This window comes from Caloenas nicobarica, chromosome 5, assembly GCF_036013445.1.
Source record: "Caloenas nicobarica isolate bCalNic1 chromosome 5, bCalNic1.hap1, whole genome shotgun sequence".
Taxonomy (NCBI): Eukaryota; Metazoa; Chordata; class Aves; order Columbiformes; family Columbidae; genus Caloenas; species Caloenas nicobarica.
Window position 1 is genome coordinate 5,588,054 of NC_088249.1, and position 16,585 is coordinate 5,604,638.

Below are 16,585 nucleotides of genomic sequence, written 5' to 3' on the forward strand. Positions count from 1 at the left end.
CCTGGAAAAAAGTCCTATACATGTCACCAGACTAAGAGCTGCCTCCACTAATTGCTGAGTAATCTGTATCTGACTCAGGGAAGCCTTAAACACACACATTAGTCACACTAAAATAATAAGACTATTCACACTTAAGGTTAAGCAAACACCTAAACGTTTTAACTGGCAAAGAGCCAGAATGCTCAGCTTCTTGTAGGGCTGCCCTCTAAATTAATGTTACACTAATATAATTTCACCAACATAATGTGGGCACGTAGCTACACGTAGGTAGCAGCAATTAACGTCCATGACATTTTTAAAACTTTAAATTGGCTTTGTAAAAAGTGTACTATAAAAATAAACAAATACCATAACAAGTAATAGGATGTAACTCATCACACAAAGCTGGAAATTGATCAATATTATATTTGGAAAGAAGAGAAAGAAAAGTGCTGTTGCACAGAGCAGCAATCCTCTAAATCAATGACAGTGACTACATTGGAAAATACTTTTTTCTTTTTCTTTTTTTTTTCAGGTTTGCTCACTCAGGCAAAGAATTTACAGGATAGATTGCTAATGACAGATCAAATATTCAACTATCTCATTGGGGTGAGATAGTTGTTATTACACCAACAATGCTGCTAGGCATAACTTTCATGACAGGTAATTTCCAGTACAAACGTAGTATCTTTTGGGAAAGCTGAATAATTAACAATGCAATCAAGGAACTGCTTCCGGTTCTTAATGTCACACATGGGTAATCTAAGTATAGACTTGCAGGCAGTCTGTATTTCCCACATAGACAAGAGTTAACTATTATTACTAAATGTTTTTTAAATCATGAATAATAACAACTAGTGCCCAGTAGCTACATTTCTCTCTATTTTGGAAAGCAGAAGCTTAATAACTGCTTAAAATGAAATTAAAATACGTAATCTTTTCAAATGTTAATATTCTGTGCCACTTACTACTGAAAAAAAATATATTTATGCATATGCAAAATACATAATAAGAGTTTGATGGTGGTGCAGATGGCACATTTATAAAGACATATCGCAGCTACAGACATCCAGCGTGTATCATTATGCAGACCAGTCATTTAACTGAGAAAGAAATACTACACAGAGTTGCTTGACATTAGGATATGCCAATATCACAGAAGGTGAAGGAAATGTCATCCTCTAGGAAAAGGTTCTATGAACAATAGATACAAATTATAAAATATTAGGTTACCAGTACACTTGTAAATTAGACAGAAATTCCTTTATGAAAGAAATTTTGGTGGATAATAGCAACTAACCTGTTTACCTGCACCATGAATAAAGCCTGCATTAAGGAACAGCTCTCGCTGCTTGCAAAGCACACACTATTTCTCTTTAAGGAAGACATTTTATCTCAAACTGCTCTTAATCTTTTAAATACAGCATGACTGAAAGGCAAACATTCCTGGCTGCCCACTGGTTGGACCAGGCAGTGGAAGAGAGAAAAATTTGTGTCCAAATTCAACAGCAGAAGCTTCTGCTCTTTACGAAAGGAATACAAAAGTCACAGGGAAAAAAAAAAAAAAAGGTAAGATCTTAATTTTCAAATAAAACTACACTAATTCATGTAAATTGACTGAAGTTCAATACACCTGTTTAGGGGAAAGAAGATACAGACCAACACTGTGAAACCAAAAAATTGACACTTCCCAAACTATATGTAGAAAATTACATTAATCTATTTGTTTCTCTGCATGGATGGTCTCGGGAATTTAAGTTTCTTGATTTACTGAATGTCTGTGTATACTGTACAAAATTTCCCAGATATGAAAGATGGAAAATATTCTATTCTATTTAATTTAACAGATGCTACAAACAGTCACAAAATCTAGGGAAAAGGAACTTCCCTAACAATAACTGGGCAACAAAGAAATTTGCTCATATACAAATAAAAATGCATTACAAACAAATTTTAAAAATATAAATAAGTAAAATAATTTGGTTTAGGAGGTACATTTCAAGCTGCCAAAAATAATCCTCAAACTTTGTATTATTTTCCCACAATGTATTTTCCACAGATTTTTGGCCATATATAGTAGTCTTGAGAAATTGTCACTATTTTAAATATTTTTCCTAAGTAATTCACATCCTTCAGTTCACGCAGTTAAACATAGGCTATATAGAATTCAGCAATGTTCACATTCAGAAAAAGTTTTTATCTAATGGCAATGGGAAAAGGACAGCACCCACAAGACCCCTGCACATTATGTGGATAGTTATTTATTCCTCTTTCCTTCTTCATATCACTTCTTTTCAGGATGAACTTCCAGTTCACATAAGCATTCTCATACATTCTTGAAACCAATAATAATGAAAAAATGTGGAGTGTTTTTCAAAGCCTCCATAATAAGTGCCTAATTAAATGCAAATTTATCTGCCCATCTTTTTAAAATATCTTCCCATCTAAAGCAGTATGTCCTCAGTGCCCTCAAATGCCAGTCCAGAAAGCACATTCAACACATAAAGTTCTAAATGTACTTTTTCGTAATTTAAATATTTATAATTTGCTGGATGCACATCTTGCTGATTTGAATATATCATCGAATGCTTTGGTACAGAAGGACGATATTCGAGAGACCACATTTGTAAAATACATGAATTAAATATGGTTTATGAGCCATGATGTCTTATAATTAAGCTCAGGAAAACAGATCAAACACTTTCATGTTGGAATTGAAACTAGTTATCTAAAGAAGCAATTTAAAAGTAATGCTTCTTTGGCTTGTCAGCTCAAATTAGTGAAAGCCAAAATGGCTTAATCATATACTCATAGAAAGCCAATTTAGCCTTATTTTTCACCAAATATAGAGCTCTGAACAGGAAGAAGACAGATGAGCTACTAAGTGAGTTAATTAATGGCTATCAGGCATGCTACTTCTGCTGTCTCGGACCACTGGCAGAAAGAACACTTACAAAAGAATCCAAGCCAACATTTTCAACTACCTAAAGTTACACCTCTACATTGGTATTTAGGTACCCAGATGGCTCAGCCATGTTTTTTTCCATGCCAGGGCTAACCAGCCTCTTCCCCTTCCCAAGCAGATCAGTAAAGGGGAGCAACCCCTCAAAAACAACCATCAATTTTACCCGAGTGTTCAACAGAATTTCGGAGGGTTAACATGGCACACCACATTTTGAACACTTACTGACAGTCTTCGGGGACTGTCCTTTATTCCACTGAATAGAGGCAGCTACACCGCACAATTAATCAGTTCTTTAAAATGCGAAATCTAATTAATGAAGATGAAACAACTGAAATGCCACTTACTGAACAGAATTGAATTTGCAATTAGTACTGACCAGAATGTTACCCACGACTGGTCTTAAAATGGTCTTAGACTGGGGTTTCCTGAGCCACTCTCTATTTTTCAGGATCTAATATTGAATTTGCATTCTTTGTGGTTATTTTGAAGAATATACAGCAGTATACAAAAAAATTATTCGTATATTCTAATAATCATATACAATTCATATTCACAAATAAACATAAGCATAAAATTATCTGAATACTTCTAATTGTTATCTTACTTAGTCCATATATGAATGTAAAGGCTTATGTTCCATTAAATGATACTACTGAAAATAAGGAAAAAAACCATAAAACCTGGGCATTTTTGAAAAAGTCATCCCAAACCTGAATATCTGAAACTACTGAAATCAAAGTATACATCACAACATGTCATAATAATGGCAAAAAAATAATTCATAGTTAAAACTTAGGTATGCTCTTGTAAATAAGATATTTCATATTTCTGCCAAAGCTGAAACATTCATTGCTTTTATTTCTTTGGCTTTTCTTGAAATTTTAGGCAATTGAATAATGCTCTGAAAAATTATAACAGGCATTTGGGAAGCAACTGAATTTGAAGAAGCCATATTTTCTCCTGTTCCACTGATAACTACAAAAAAAACATATGCCCTTATAATACTGTAAACAAAAATTTCTTTTAATTACTCAGTCACTTATTGTGAAAAGTTTACATGTTTTTGACACAGACTGCACTATATTTGCTGATTAGTTTAGACAGGTTAATAAGTACTACTGCTAGAAACATCATCTCACGTGATCATCGATACCTCTCATTTTCTGTATCTTCTTGTAAAGCTTGAAGTTCATTTTTCAAATATTCTTCATGCTTGCTAAGAATGGCATAGGTGGGCTTCCAGCTGTGGAGAGAGCAAAAAAACCACCAACCAAACAAAAAACCCCAATAGTATATAAGTGGTCTTTTCTAATTAAAAGCCATTCAGAAATAAAGATGTCAAGTTACTCTAGCCAGCTTACTACAACAAATAATTTACTTAATGTTTTGGAAGTCAAACATAAATGGTTTTAGTATAGAAAGCTTTCACATGCATACATTTATTTTCTTAAGATTTTAAAGCTGCAAATTCAATAATATATATATAGGACTAGCAAAGATTATAAAGCACTTCTTAAGGAATAAATAGAGATCACGAATTTTTGGAGCCTAATGCTAAAGCAGTTAGGCATCTAAATCCACATATTGGGACTCAGAACAGCGTCCTTTAGATATGTACTGTCTTCTTATTGGAGATACATGCAGCTTTGGTTCCCCTGCAGCCTTGAAACACAATCTATTTGTTGCTCTTCTCATTTCAGGAGCCTCCTATAATGTAAGAACTATGATGGAGCCCATCAAAGTAGTCTTCTTACAGCAGGATGCTGTAGATCGTACTGAAATCACAGCAACTTCAAGGAATACACAAAAGACCTACGACTCTTGGAAGTAACCAAGAGTACTTTCTCAACATCCAGGTATTAGAGATGCCTCTTCCTTGGATGTGGGACCTCTAGAGAACAGGCAGATAAACTTTCCGATTCAAGTGAAATTCAGATGTGATCTTTAAGAGAGGCAGAAGATGGGTCTTTAAAAAGAAACCTTCCTGACTGAAAAAAGGTGGTGTGAGGAGTACAAGCCATCCAGGCCTGAATGTCTCCTGTCCTCTCAGCTGAGATAACAGCTATCAGAAAAGACATTTGTACAGAAAATTGCAACTGAATGAACGGCCAGGATGTTGCGCAGTTAAAGATGGTAAGAAATAAATTCAGAAGTCTCTGGTGCATGGAGCCTCCGAACAGCGAGTAACACCTTAATAAGACTTAACACATACCAAAGTGTTGTGAGATGGGGAAAAGAACAGAAAAATTACTTAAGTCTACTGAGCTGAATAGGTATATGTGCACTGACAAACACTCCACTCACTCAGAGTGAATATTCTCTGTAACGACAGGTTGTCAACAGGCAACTTCTGAGATGCTCAGAGCTGAGATTTAGACGATGTCTGAATCATTAGAACAGTCTGGGCAAGAGTAAGACAGAGATCCTATTTCCTATGAAAAAAAATCACATGCTCCCTCCAAGGGAACTTTCTATAGGAAAAATTAACACACCCTCTCTCTAGTCAGGGTTTAAAGTATAAATTCAACTTTTGTCCAGAATACAAGCTATCCTAAGGCAACACAAACACATACAATGAAGTTTGACTGAGTGGAACTATCTGTCCAAGGAGATGTACACACAAGCTCCAATTTTAGGAACACATACATAGATACTATCAAAGCTAAACATTGACGAAATAAAAGAAGGAAAAATCCACAAGGACTGAAGAGAGCAAGTGAATCCAGAACAGCAAAGATACATTACATTTAAAGAGTTACAACAACAAGGAGGAGCAGAGAAATGATGATACAGAACAAGGCTGCAATTGAATGAAGCAAATAATTCATTACTGGACAAGTGAGAGCAACTGAGGACATATGGTTCACTTTGCACTGCATATTCATGAGTAGGGCAAGTAAAGGGCATTTTTGGATATGAGTATGCCCTATGGTTCAAAACTCACACAAACTCTGAATGTGCATTTGGACAGTCACTACAAAGGTGGAATAAAATAGAGGCTTCAGTAACAGCTAACTTAACGCAATTTCCATCAAAGAAATAAAGAACAAAGATCTGGCAATTAATTTGCTGAACTGAAGTCCAATAACCTTGAACAAAAATTAAAGAACTCCAGGTGGTGAGACAACACAACATATAATCAACATTTATAATAGCAGTAAAGTTTGTCAACAAAAAAGCTGAATGAGAAATTGCAGCATCCATTCAGGAAATACAGCACTATGGACACAAATTGTTTGACACCACTGGTGCTTAAAAATGTAATTACAAAATGCTACATCACCACATCTACCGCAAGTTCAGCAGAAAGCTGAATTTTTAAATGGTCAGATTTTTTAAAAAGGAGAAACCGACATGCTTATATAGTTATACAAAAATGTGCTGGCACAAGAACACTCTGATCTTCTACTCAGAAAACTCCGTGCTTTACTTTAGAGAAAAAAAAAAGAAAGAAAGAAAAAGTCATAGAATTTTTATTAAAAACACATAGTACAAGAACGATGTTTTGTAAACACACAAGCTATACAGGATTCAAGCACATCATCTATTCGTTTGTTAAATGCATCGCTGTTTCACAGAGGTTCTTGGTAGCCATCACATTTATCTGTCCTTCCTTTCATCAGCTAGAGTATAAAAAAATTCTTTATCCACACTAATCTGAAAGCAATAAAAATATCTTGTAGTTTAGCTAGTGGGACAGGACAACAATTTATTTTCCAAATTAGCAATATCCTGAGTTCGTATGGCTTTTTTTTTTAATGCCCATGAAATCTCACCATCCTCGAAACCAAATTTAAAAAATAGAAGACAAACAATAAAATTGGAATAGGTTGCATCAGCAGTATTTCACCACTTCTTATTGTTCTAGGATCAACATTTCCAGTTTGAATCATTCAAGAAACTAAATACTAGCAAAACGCCATCACTTGTCTAAAAACATGTATTTCATTTTGGTAATTTTGCGACTTCAGTTCTTTGTTCCATAAACCAGTGTGGATTTCCTTAGAAAACACAGTAGTGTCCCGATACACCTGTCTCATATATCATATTTTCTGTAGACTTGAATATAAGAATCCTGTATTTTGTTCAGTCTTCAAACATGCTTTAATATAATTATGATGCCTAGTAATCCAGACAAAAAGTTGTTCCTTTGAGTGCTCTATTGAGTATTACTGGCATTCAGTCAACTATGAGGCTGCTTGTGACTCCAAAACAATATTTCAATTTACAAAATCAACATTAGAGTCATGTCCAGTATATGTGGAGTATGAACTAGAACGTATTTTAGAAGTTTAAGATGCTTATACTACACAAGCGCTCTAATTGTCAGATCTTATGGCCAGGGCTTGTTCGTTGCAGTTTTCAGTATGTCGTTAAATGACATTTTCAATAATTTAAGACACAGTCTCTACTCTTCTGCAAGCATTGTCTTTCTATGAATACTTGTATTCATTAATGAGTCACTTCTCATTTTCAGTCTCTTTACACTAATGCCATTAATTATTCTTTGCAGGACCTGAGCCAGAACCCATTGAATTCAGTGATTAAAATTTAGATCAGATCCTTAGTTCTACCCTTAATTTTTTATGTATTTATTTGCATCGCTTAACAGTTTGTGATTTGCAAACACATTTGCAACTTCAAAAGACAGATAAGGAAGTAGCGTGAATGGTTTTAGAAGCTTACAGAAGCATTCATTTTACATTGCATTGGAGGCAAGAATTTAAAGTAAAGGAAAACTGGAATTTTCTTGTCAAGGTCAATTCTCTTCCCAATCCTTTTTATGATAAAGCTACAAATCAGTATGATACGGCAACAGAATCAAACCGCTAGCCACTACACCCACTTCATTCACTAATGTTTCCATTCTTTCTTCTATTTTTAGATGGTTCAAAATAAACTTAAAAAGGACGCTGATGCTATCTTCTCTTTTTAGTCTTAGAAACACCCACACTCTCCATTCACATTAAAAAAATCAAATAGACATTGCGGACAGTTTTATTCAAGTACTTATCTTTAGATAAAGAATTGCAATAAAATGAAAAGGATAGAATTTGCTAACAAATCATCACTTCAGCCGCCAAGGAACTAGAGAGATTGTGGAGAGATGAGCACTGCAATGCAAAGACAGGATTAAATCATCTGGGCCAAGCTCTCTGTATTGTCAAATACTGATTTGTCTTTTCAGCTACCCTTGCAAACACCTGATATTTTCATTTTGAAAACTTATACATTCTGTGTCAGTAAGAAAAAACTCTTTGAAGCTAAATTCTTGCTTGAGAAACTTCTAATTACTAAGATTCAAGAGTGATCTGCATTTAAATCTTGCACTAATAACGTGATAGGCAAATTTCTGTGAAGAAAACCATGAACGGCAGCCTATTGCATTAATCAAAACAGCATGCCTAGAAAAAAAATTCTGCAGTCTGCAGTAAAAATGATACCAAAATCTGATAGCAGAAGTACACACATATCTGTACGTAGAGGCAGTTATGAGACATCTTACAAGAGAATACGCATAGCACAAAAAGTAATGCAAAACCTGTTGTTATCAAAGAGTAGAAAGATGCTTCAATTTCGGGAAGCCAAATACAGAATTAAACAAAGAACAACATAATGAAGCCTTATCACTGACAGTTATTAACATTTTTTAGCTAAAAAGGAAGTTAACTTTTTTTGAACAGTATTGTCAATACTTTTCAACTTTGACAGTATTCATATGCATCCAAACATAGAAAAATTATGTTCCTATTATCTTACTACTGAATATTTCAGCACGCTCCAGACAGTACCTGTGATCTCTGGAAACTATTGATTTTAACCAAAAACTAAAACTTAAATGTAGTCTGGTTTTCCATAATTTACTTTTTCAGGGGGTCGACAATACCACAATTTTCATACCAAACGATCTGCAACTTGAAAAAAATAGAAGAATACTAAAGATTTCTTTAACATCCCTCCTGTCTGAACACATACGCACATATTTTACACTATTCCTCACCGACTTTCTGAATGCCATCTACAAATCAAAGTTCAGAATATATTATACTTACGCATTACAACTCTCCTTACTACTCTCGTTTTGCTTGTGCAAATCAGCAATTGCATCATTGGCATTATTTATATTTTCCTGCAACCTAGCGATTTCATTATTTTTTTCCTTGATTTTTTCAGTATACACTGAAATTAAGAAGAAAAATTTTAAAGTAAGCTTTCATATTGTCAACATATCCATGAAATAAAATTCGACATTCAGAATTATTCAAAATTATTTCCAAAATACTGAATCTCCATAGTGCCAGATGAGTGGACAGCTTACAACTAAGCAAATAAACTACAAAGTGGGTGAAAAGCTTAGGGAGTTTCAGCTGTGTGGCAAGTACCTAATATTGTGACATTGACTTTGGAAGAAAAAAAATATTGGTGCTGTTCGTGCATCCCAGTCTATGTAGAACTGAAATAACTATTAGCGGTAGAAAACAAAGCACTCTTAGCAGTTAGCGTTGACTCTTTTGTTTTTGCCTCCCATGGTGTCTGCAGATACTAGAAACCAGAATATAAGCCACTCTGCGCTCGGTAATGCGTGCAAGTGGGGAGACTGATAGGAACACAGAAGTTGTTTGAGATGAAGGTGCATTTCAAACATTTGGTTTGTTTTACAGAAGTCCAGAAACACAAATGTTTTGAATGGGAAAGCTGACTACGAGAAGGGAAAAATTAAAACATTGCTAAAGGTGTACGAGCAAATTATTACTAGAAATGGAAACAGAGGAATTTAAACGAAACGGGAATTTACTCAAGGTGGGAATGTATACTGTATGATACATTAATACAGGACACAGAAGTTAATTAATGAAAAATATGCACTATAATGACAAATCCTCAAGTTCTATGCTACTTGTGGAGAATGTTAAGGCAGATTCTTAATTCTGCCTTTTCTAACAGCAGAAAGCTGATCACATTTTCTGAATGAATGGTTAGTAGAGAATCCGTACTGTTGCACGTGGTCAGTGTTCTCCTTCACAAAAGCTGAGAGCTCTCGTGCATGCTCACATTGCAATGCAATGAGCACAACTAGGTGCACATTTTTTCCTCTGTGCTGTTTATTTCTTTTTTTTTTTCATACAAGGTTTCAGAGTGATTAGTGCCAAATCATCCCTTGCCATCACGGCTGCCCTGATGTGCTATACGCCAAAGCTGGTGGCCCTAGACAGAAGTCAATCACAGTCATCCTGCCCTTCTTATCTACTTAACTGGGAAGGGCATCTTAGTCACATGAGATATGTCTTGAGTTGTTTGAATTACTGCTCTGGAACTTCAGGTCATCTTGAAGTTTGGGTCTGGTTTTACAGTACTTGCTGTATATTCACTTTCAACACCAGCTGCATTTATACCGCAAAAAAAAACCCAAACAACAGATTTCTCAGGGAGAAATATTGCTCAGTGAAAAGCAAAAGATTCTCAATGTATTTTAATATCTTGAGTTACCCTGAATATCTTCAATATCTTCATATTTTCAATATCTGAACTCACTAACTTGCCTTTACCTAGCATGAAGCATAACTTTTGGATCACTGACATATGCTTCATTTCTGTAAAAAAGAAGGTGTACTTGGAAATATCCTGAAGACGACATTTTGAGATTTACTGAGATATAACTGTATTAACAAAATATCTATTACAGAAGCAAAGCCATACATTCAACATTTTATTTAGTATTTTCTACAGATGAGCACTTCGGAGATAAGTGTGAGTTGTTCTACTCACCCTTTGCTTTCGCAAGGACCTTGAGGATGAGATCCATCTCACCCAACATTACAATGCAGGCACCTAATTCAGAACTGGACACACAAGGCTCCAGCCACACTCAGCGGAGACAAGTGAACATTTTTTAAAGCTTACTTTATCTAACCTACTTTAAACCCTTTCTTCAGGATAAGACAAATCACACTCTAAAAGTGCCTGTTTCCCTCCACTGGTTATAAAGGGACTCAAGCCAAAAAGCCCAATGAATCTCACGCTAGAAGTCTAAGGCTGAATGCTACAACTGTTGCTCTGCCAAGTAATACACAGAGACAAAATTTAATCAGTGGACCTATTTCTGGGTAAGTTTTTGGATGATTTAACCCAAACTCTTAGACGTCTGCGTGTTGGTTTTGAGTTCACGTATATTTAGAAATCTCTGAACTGAACACACAAATAGCTATGCTATGTTACTTACACAGCCTTTGGATTTTCCCTAAAAGCATGCTCGTTTACCACAACCTTGCACAAATGTTAAGGAAAACCTTAGCTCTAAGGCTCAGTTATGTGACTGAAGAGTTAAAGCAGAATTCTAGGTGTACCAGATTTAGTGTTACAGATGTTTTAATGTTTAAGATGCTTCAATTTAATACTGATAATCTTCTTAATGAATAAGTACTTGCTTGGACATACCAGCCAAGATTATTAGAAATGTTGCCATTAAGAGGAACATTTCTAATTAGACCAGAACTCTCTCTTGTGCTTTTTTCCTGAAGGTTATGAACTTCAATATCTATCTATGAAGTATCAGTGATGAGCACAGATGTCCTCAGATTGTCTAAAGAATAGTTTCTGTACCAGAACCACTCTCATGAGTGAGTGATACCACTTAGTAGCATGGTAAAGAAAAAATCGGTCTAGACCTAAATCCATAACATTACACTGTCTGTTAGTCCTGGGGACAATGAATGTGATGTGGAGCAATACTTTCTCATTGGGTTTTCTGTTTTAAATTTCAAATAAAATTATCAGCTGTTTGATTGCAGAAAAGAAATATCAGGCTTGAGTGGGTAGCAGCAACTGAGAGAACTTTCATTATTTTTAGGAAACAGAAACAGAGAAGCAGCAGTGAGGCAGAGGTCCAAATCTGGAGTGAACGAAAAACACGAAGAAAGAAAGGGAGGCAAGTGGCAGATGTATTGAGCAAGCACAGCTGAATCAAAGAACTGCCGGTGACTGTGAGGAGCTACAGAGTCAGAGCAGGAAATGGTGCAGCGCGAAACTGGCTGCCCATGAGACAGCTGAACAGCACTAGCTAAAAGCCACAAGCAAAAGCAAAGTCTGCTGGGGAGAATGAGCGAGTATTGATGGCAAAAGATGAGGTAGGGTGAGCGCAGGACACGGGACAGCTTTCATTCTTAAGCTTGCTTCCGCCGCTGAAACACAGGCCTTGTACCAGGACTAATGAGACAAAAGCAGTGTGTTCGATGTCTAATAAAATGATAATTTATCACTACTCACATTTTATCTGTTGTTTCTCATATTCCTTAGCATAAGAAATTTGTTCTAGCTGGAAAACTAAGAAGAAAATAAACACTTTTTCATATATATATACATGCATAGATACACAAATTGAGCTGTGAAACAAACGTATGTTGTGCAGCATTACTTGCACAAACACTGATTAACAAAGATTTTAACAAAATAACTAAATAGCAATTTTACTATTAAATAGTTGTTAGTACCCCTCTCCATAACCTCACAGCTAACAAAACATTATGCAGGCAAACATCAAAACCTTGACATTATAAATGTATTTGAAATTAATATAACTGTTTAAAGCAGAAAACATCACTATATGTACTGCATTAGTAACTATTAATTTAAAAATGTAGAATGACCTACCAAACTCGAGCAGAAGTTTGTGCAAGTTGCTCAAAACCCTGTCACTCATTGTGTAAACTACAAAAGAAAAATGCAATTCAAGGATTTACGCAGTCAAAGACTCTACTGGCACAATAAACAAGTCAAAGTGCAAGCAATACCATACATGTTAAGATATAAAGGAGGGGGGAAAAGGTTTTAACTGCAGTTGAATTAGTATCTAAACCACTTTAGTGGAACCAAATTTCTCATGGATAGTAGTAATGGACTCACTGAAAGTCTAACCCAGTTAGGAAAAAAGCTGTATCATTTAAGTAAAGTGTTGTTCCTGGAGCAGCTCTATCTTTGAGAGGTTAATGTTCTTAGAAGGCATGAAGAATGCAAGAAAAGATGCTTGTGTATAAAATGCGTAGCCTCTACTCCAGCTGGTTTACTAAGCCTATTGACTGCAATGCTGGTAATGGAAAAGCTACTTAATCATTCTGTACACTCCTCCTGCAGTAATTGCTAAGTACATTTAAATCAGAAAGTATATGCATAAGTGTGATTAAAGACAGAACTCACATACAATGGAAAGAAGCTTATTACAAATCCATTCTTCTGTTTTCATAGTGGTGCTACGTGCAGAAATTCAGTTATGGGTTTTTAAACAGTTTGGGAGTCATGTAGTCTTCTAAAAAGGATGCAACCACCGTTTTATCAGAACGTACTGAATACAGCTGGTTAACTCCGATATACTTAACACGAAGCAAACTTATCTGATATTTAACTGTCCCACAATGGCTTCCCCATACCCTCAGTACTGTGTAAAAAGTAAAGCCTCAACAAATTGGTGATGAGATCCTAATCCAGGATAAAGTGGAATAGAAAACAGCCACAGAATTTAACTCAAGTGGCATTAAGGCTCCATACTGTAGAACTGAGACTGTGCAAGCGGGAGGAGCATTGAAAATGCTGGATGTTTGAAAGAAATGAATTTGCCTAATAGTTAAGTGAAGCTCAGAACCCCTAATCCAAGTGAATGGATTAGTATAGGCAGTGATAAAAAACTCTGAGAAAGAGATAACGGTTTTACCAAACGTATTTAAAAGCTTGAAATCCTAGTCCCTGGTGCCTGGAAACACTTAAGACAGCAAATAAAATATCTTCTGAGAACACTAAGAAAAATACTACGAGACAGTACCTCAGGCCACTGGTCACTGCAGAATATTTTTGCTCTTACACAATGTGAAAGAAAATCCTAAGCAATTCCTTTGGATGCAAACATTAGTTTGGAGCATATATTAAAAACCTGTTCTCTAGCAACAGTTTAACAATGTTTATTAGTTGTTTTTCTGACGCTTCCCATAAAAACTGCAAGACACTGGGGTGTACACAGAAGATATGCAGATGAATGAAGAGGAAAAAGCAGAAACATTACTTTAAACAGCAAATAATTTCTACTCATTGGTTTATAAATCGCAACACAAAATTCACCAATAGAGTAGACTGTAGAGCTGCGTATTATTAAGATACTTACAATTCTGTCATTTAGTCACTAGGACAGCTATTATTAATTTTATCATTTGAATGCTTTTGTAAAAGAGATAAACAGAACCGAAGTGTTTAATTTTTTTTGTAATTTTACAATACAATTTATTTAAAGTGTAAAGTTGCAGAAAATGACAGTGCTTCTGAAAGCATGCATATGTAAAATACCTGCTATTCTGGACACTGTTAAACTGAAGTAACACAACTGCAAATAACAAATGCTATTCTGTGTTGTCAGTTAAGAGGATACACGAGTCACTGGTAGAAAGGGCTGAGAGATTCAACTACATCGGTAATCTAGAGGATGTTCATGGATTTTAAAAGCAGTGGTTAACACCAGCCTGAAACAAAAGACATGTAAATTTTGGACAACTGATGACTTCCAGGATATGGTTGTAGTAAAGGCTGATTCTTGGCCCCACTAGAGAAAAGTAGCATCGGATCATTAGCCAACTCTGGAGGTTGTAATTAAATTTATAGCTTGGGTAGGAATGCCTTTGTCATTTTTCTGTATTTTAATGTTAAAGAGACATATGCGATACGCAGCAATGGGTAAAACAGCTTCCAATAGCATTATTATTTCTAATGGTACTATTCAGAATGCTGCTAGAAGAAAAATATTATTATACATCTTGCATTTTTGTACCACATTAATAAATATAAGTATATGGAATTCAGTTGCAGCAGTAAAGTTTCATGTACTACATGAAACCACAAACAAACTGCCTGATGGAGTCTCTAGCCACTATTTTAACACTAACATTAATGCCGCTTCCCACAGCAGAGTTACAGCAGTGGGTTCGTATCCCATCTGGCAATGGCCATTTCTAGGTTCTTCAACAAAAGGTGCAAAATACTCATAATCTATGAAGTAAAGGTCTTCCTTTAAATCAAATGCTCAATTCTACCCACTGTCAGCTGTGCAACAGTATTAGTTTCTATTGGCTTTATATGAATATTTTTCGTTACAGCAGGGCTCTTTTGAGAGCAAGCTCTATTTGCCTCTGTTACTCATTACTGTTTAAAACTGTCTTAAGTGACTGGTTATTTAATTCTTCTTGGAATTTAGTAGAGTTCACATTTCTAGACTAACTTTTTTATCTCTGAAAAAAAAAAAAAAGAGAAGAAAAAAAAAAGGTTCCTGTCATCATGCTGTTTATCTTCCCCTGCCCCTCTCCTGCAGCACCATTTAGGAGCCATGTGAGGAGACTTGAACCCTGCGGTCAAGGCAAGGACGTGCCACCTTTTTCAAACCCCGCTGCCACGTTCACCGTTTCTTAAAACACCGAAGCCCTTTCCCTGACTGCCGACAATTCTAGTTATTACATCTGAGTTACCATAATTGCAAGGCTCTTCATTTGTGAAGTCCTCGTTCCTAACACTTATGTTTTAAAGCGCCATTGCCACCGTGCATTATGTGCCGTGCCTTCGTTCCTGGCTACCTACGTGTCTTGTCAGGTCCTCAGAAAGCCAAACATCTCCCGAATTGCCACATTTTACTTAGGTAAGGCACATACCAAACAAAAATATATTGCTGCAGATTATTCCCTAAATTCCTGGAATTTAGAAATTAAGGCCTTTTTTTGTCAAAATGGTAGGGGGAAAAACATCCCGTGTGATACCACACGGGTTGCAGGTGACCGCCACAAAATGGCGGCACAAGAGGAGGGGAGCGGGTTCGCCCCCGATGGACAGGGTGACGGGGCCAGGGCGGCCAGGTGGCCCCTCTGCGTTTTGGGGGGCCATCAACACTTGGAAAGTGACCAGGGCACGCTGGTTCTGCACCGCCTGAGGCGCTGCCAGAAGGGGAAGGGCAAGGAGAGCCATGACAGCCGCCCAGTGCCTCACCCAGGGCCATCCTGGCGGGGGCCGCAGCGTGGCCACCGCCCCGCTCCCTCCGCGCCGTCCCGCAGGGGAACGGGGGCGACCCAGAGCCGCCGCCAACCTACCCCGGGAGGAGCCCCAAACCCCGGCGAAGGACCCGCTGCAGCCCCGGCGGGGGCCGAGCGCCGTCTCTCTTTCTCCCCCACAGACCCAGTGAGGCGGGAAAACGGCCGGGCAGCCCCGGAGCCCCGCGGGCGGCAGAGGCGGCGGGAGCAGCGGCCCCGGCCTGGCGGAACGGGCGCTGGTTTTATTGCTGGTTGCTGATGTTTAGGTATCAGCTCAGCCCCGCCAAACTGAAACGGAGAAATAAACTCAACAGCAGAGCCAGTTATACTGTGAAGCGGCATTCTTTATTTTATCAGCACTGGGGATCTTAAGTGCTCCAAAGACTGCGTGCTCTTGCATTGCTTATATTCATATAATTACTACATATGCATTACAATTTTCAAAAAAAAATGACATACGATAAATCTATACTAAGAAATAATTGATGCTGTTGTAATTGTTTAGTTTCTTACTTACATCTATTAATTATTAGTTAACTATAAGCTAAGCACTCCGCTTCTAAACAATGTATTACTCAATCTGCTGTCCCCCTCC

The 16,585-nt window shown here is 36.8% G+C and overlaps 1 protein-coding gene across 1 annotated transcript in view; it reads right to left on the reverse strand.

Annotated features, from left to right (window-relative positions):
• C5H14orf39 (chromosome 5 C14orf39 homolog) overlaps positions 1 to 12,641 on the reverse strand; it is a 29,534-nt gene extending 16,893 nt beyond the window's left edge. The window contains exons 1-4 of the mRNA XM_065636971.1: positions 12,593 to 12,641; positions 12,209 to 12,265; positions 8,998 to 9,124; positions 4,098 to 4,187 (exon numbers count right to left, since the gene is read on the reverse strand). Of these exons, the coding sequence (XP_065493043.1) occupies positions 4,098 to 4,187; positions 8,998 to 9,124; positions 12,209 to 12,265; positions 12,593 to 12,641 (323 nt within the window). The remainder of the gene's footprint in view (positions 1 to 4,097; positions 4,188 to 8,997; positions 9,125 to 12,208; positions 12,266 to 12,592) is intronic.
• Positions 12,642 to 16,585: the final 3,944 nt, after the last annotated feature.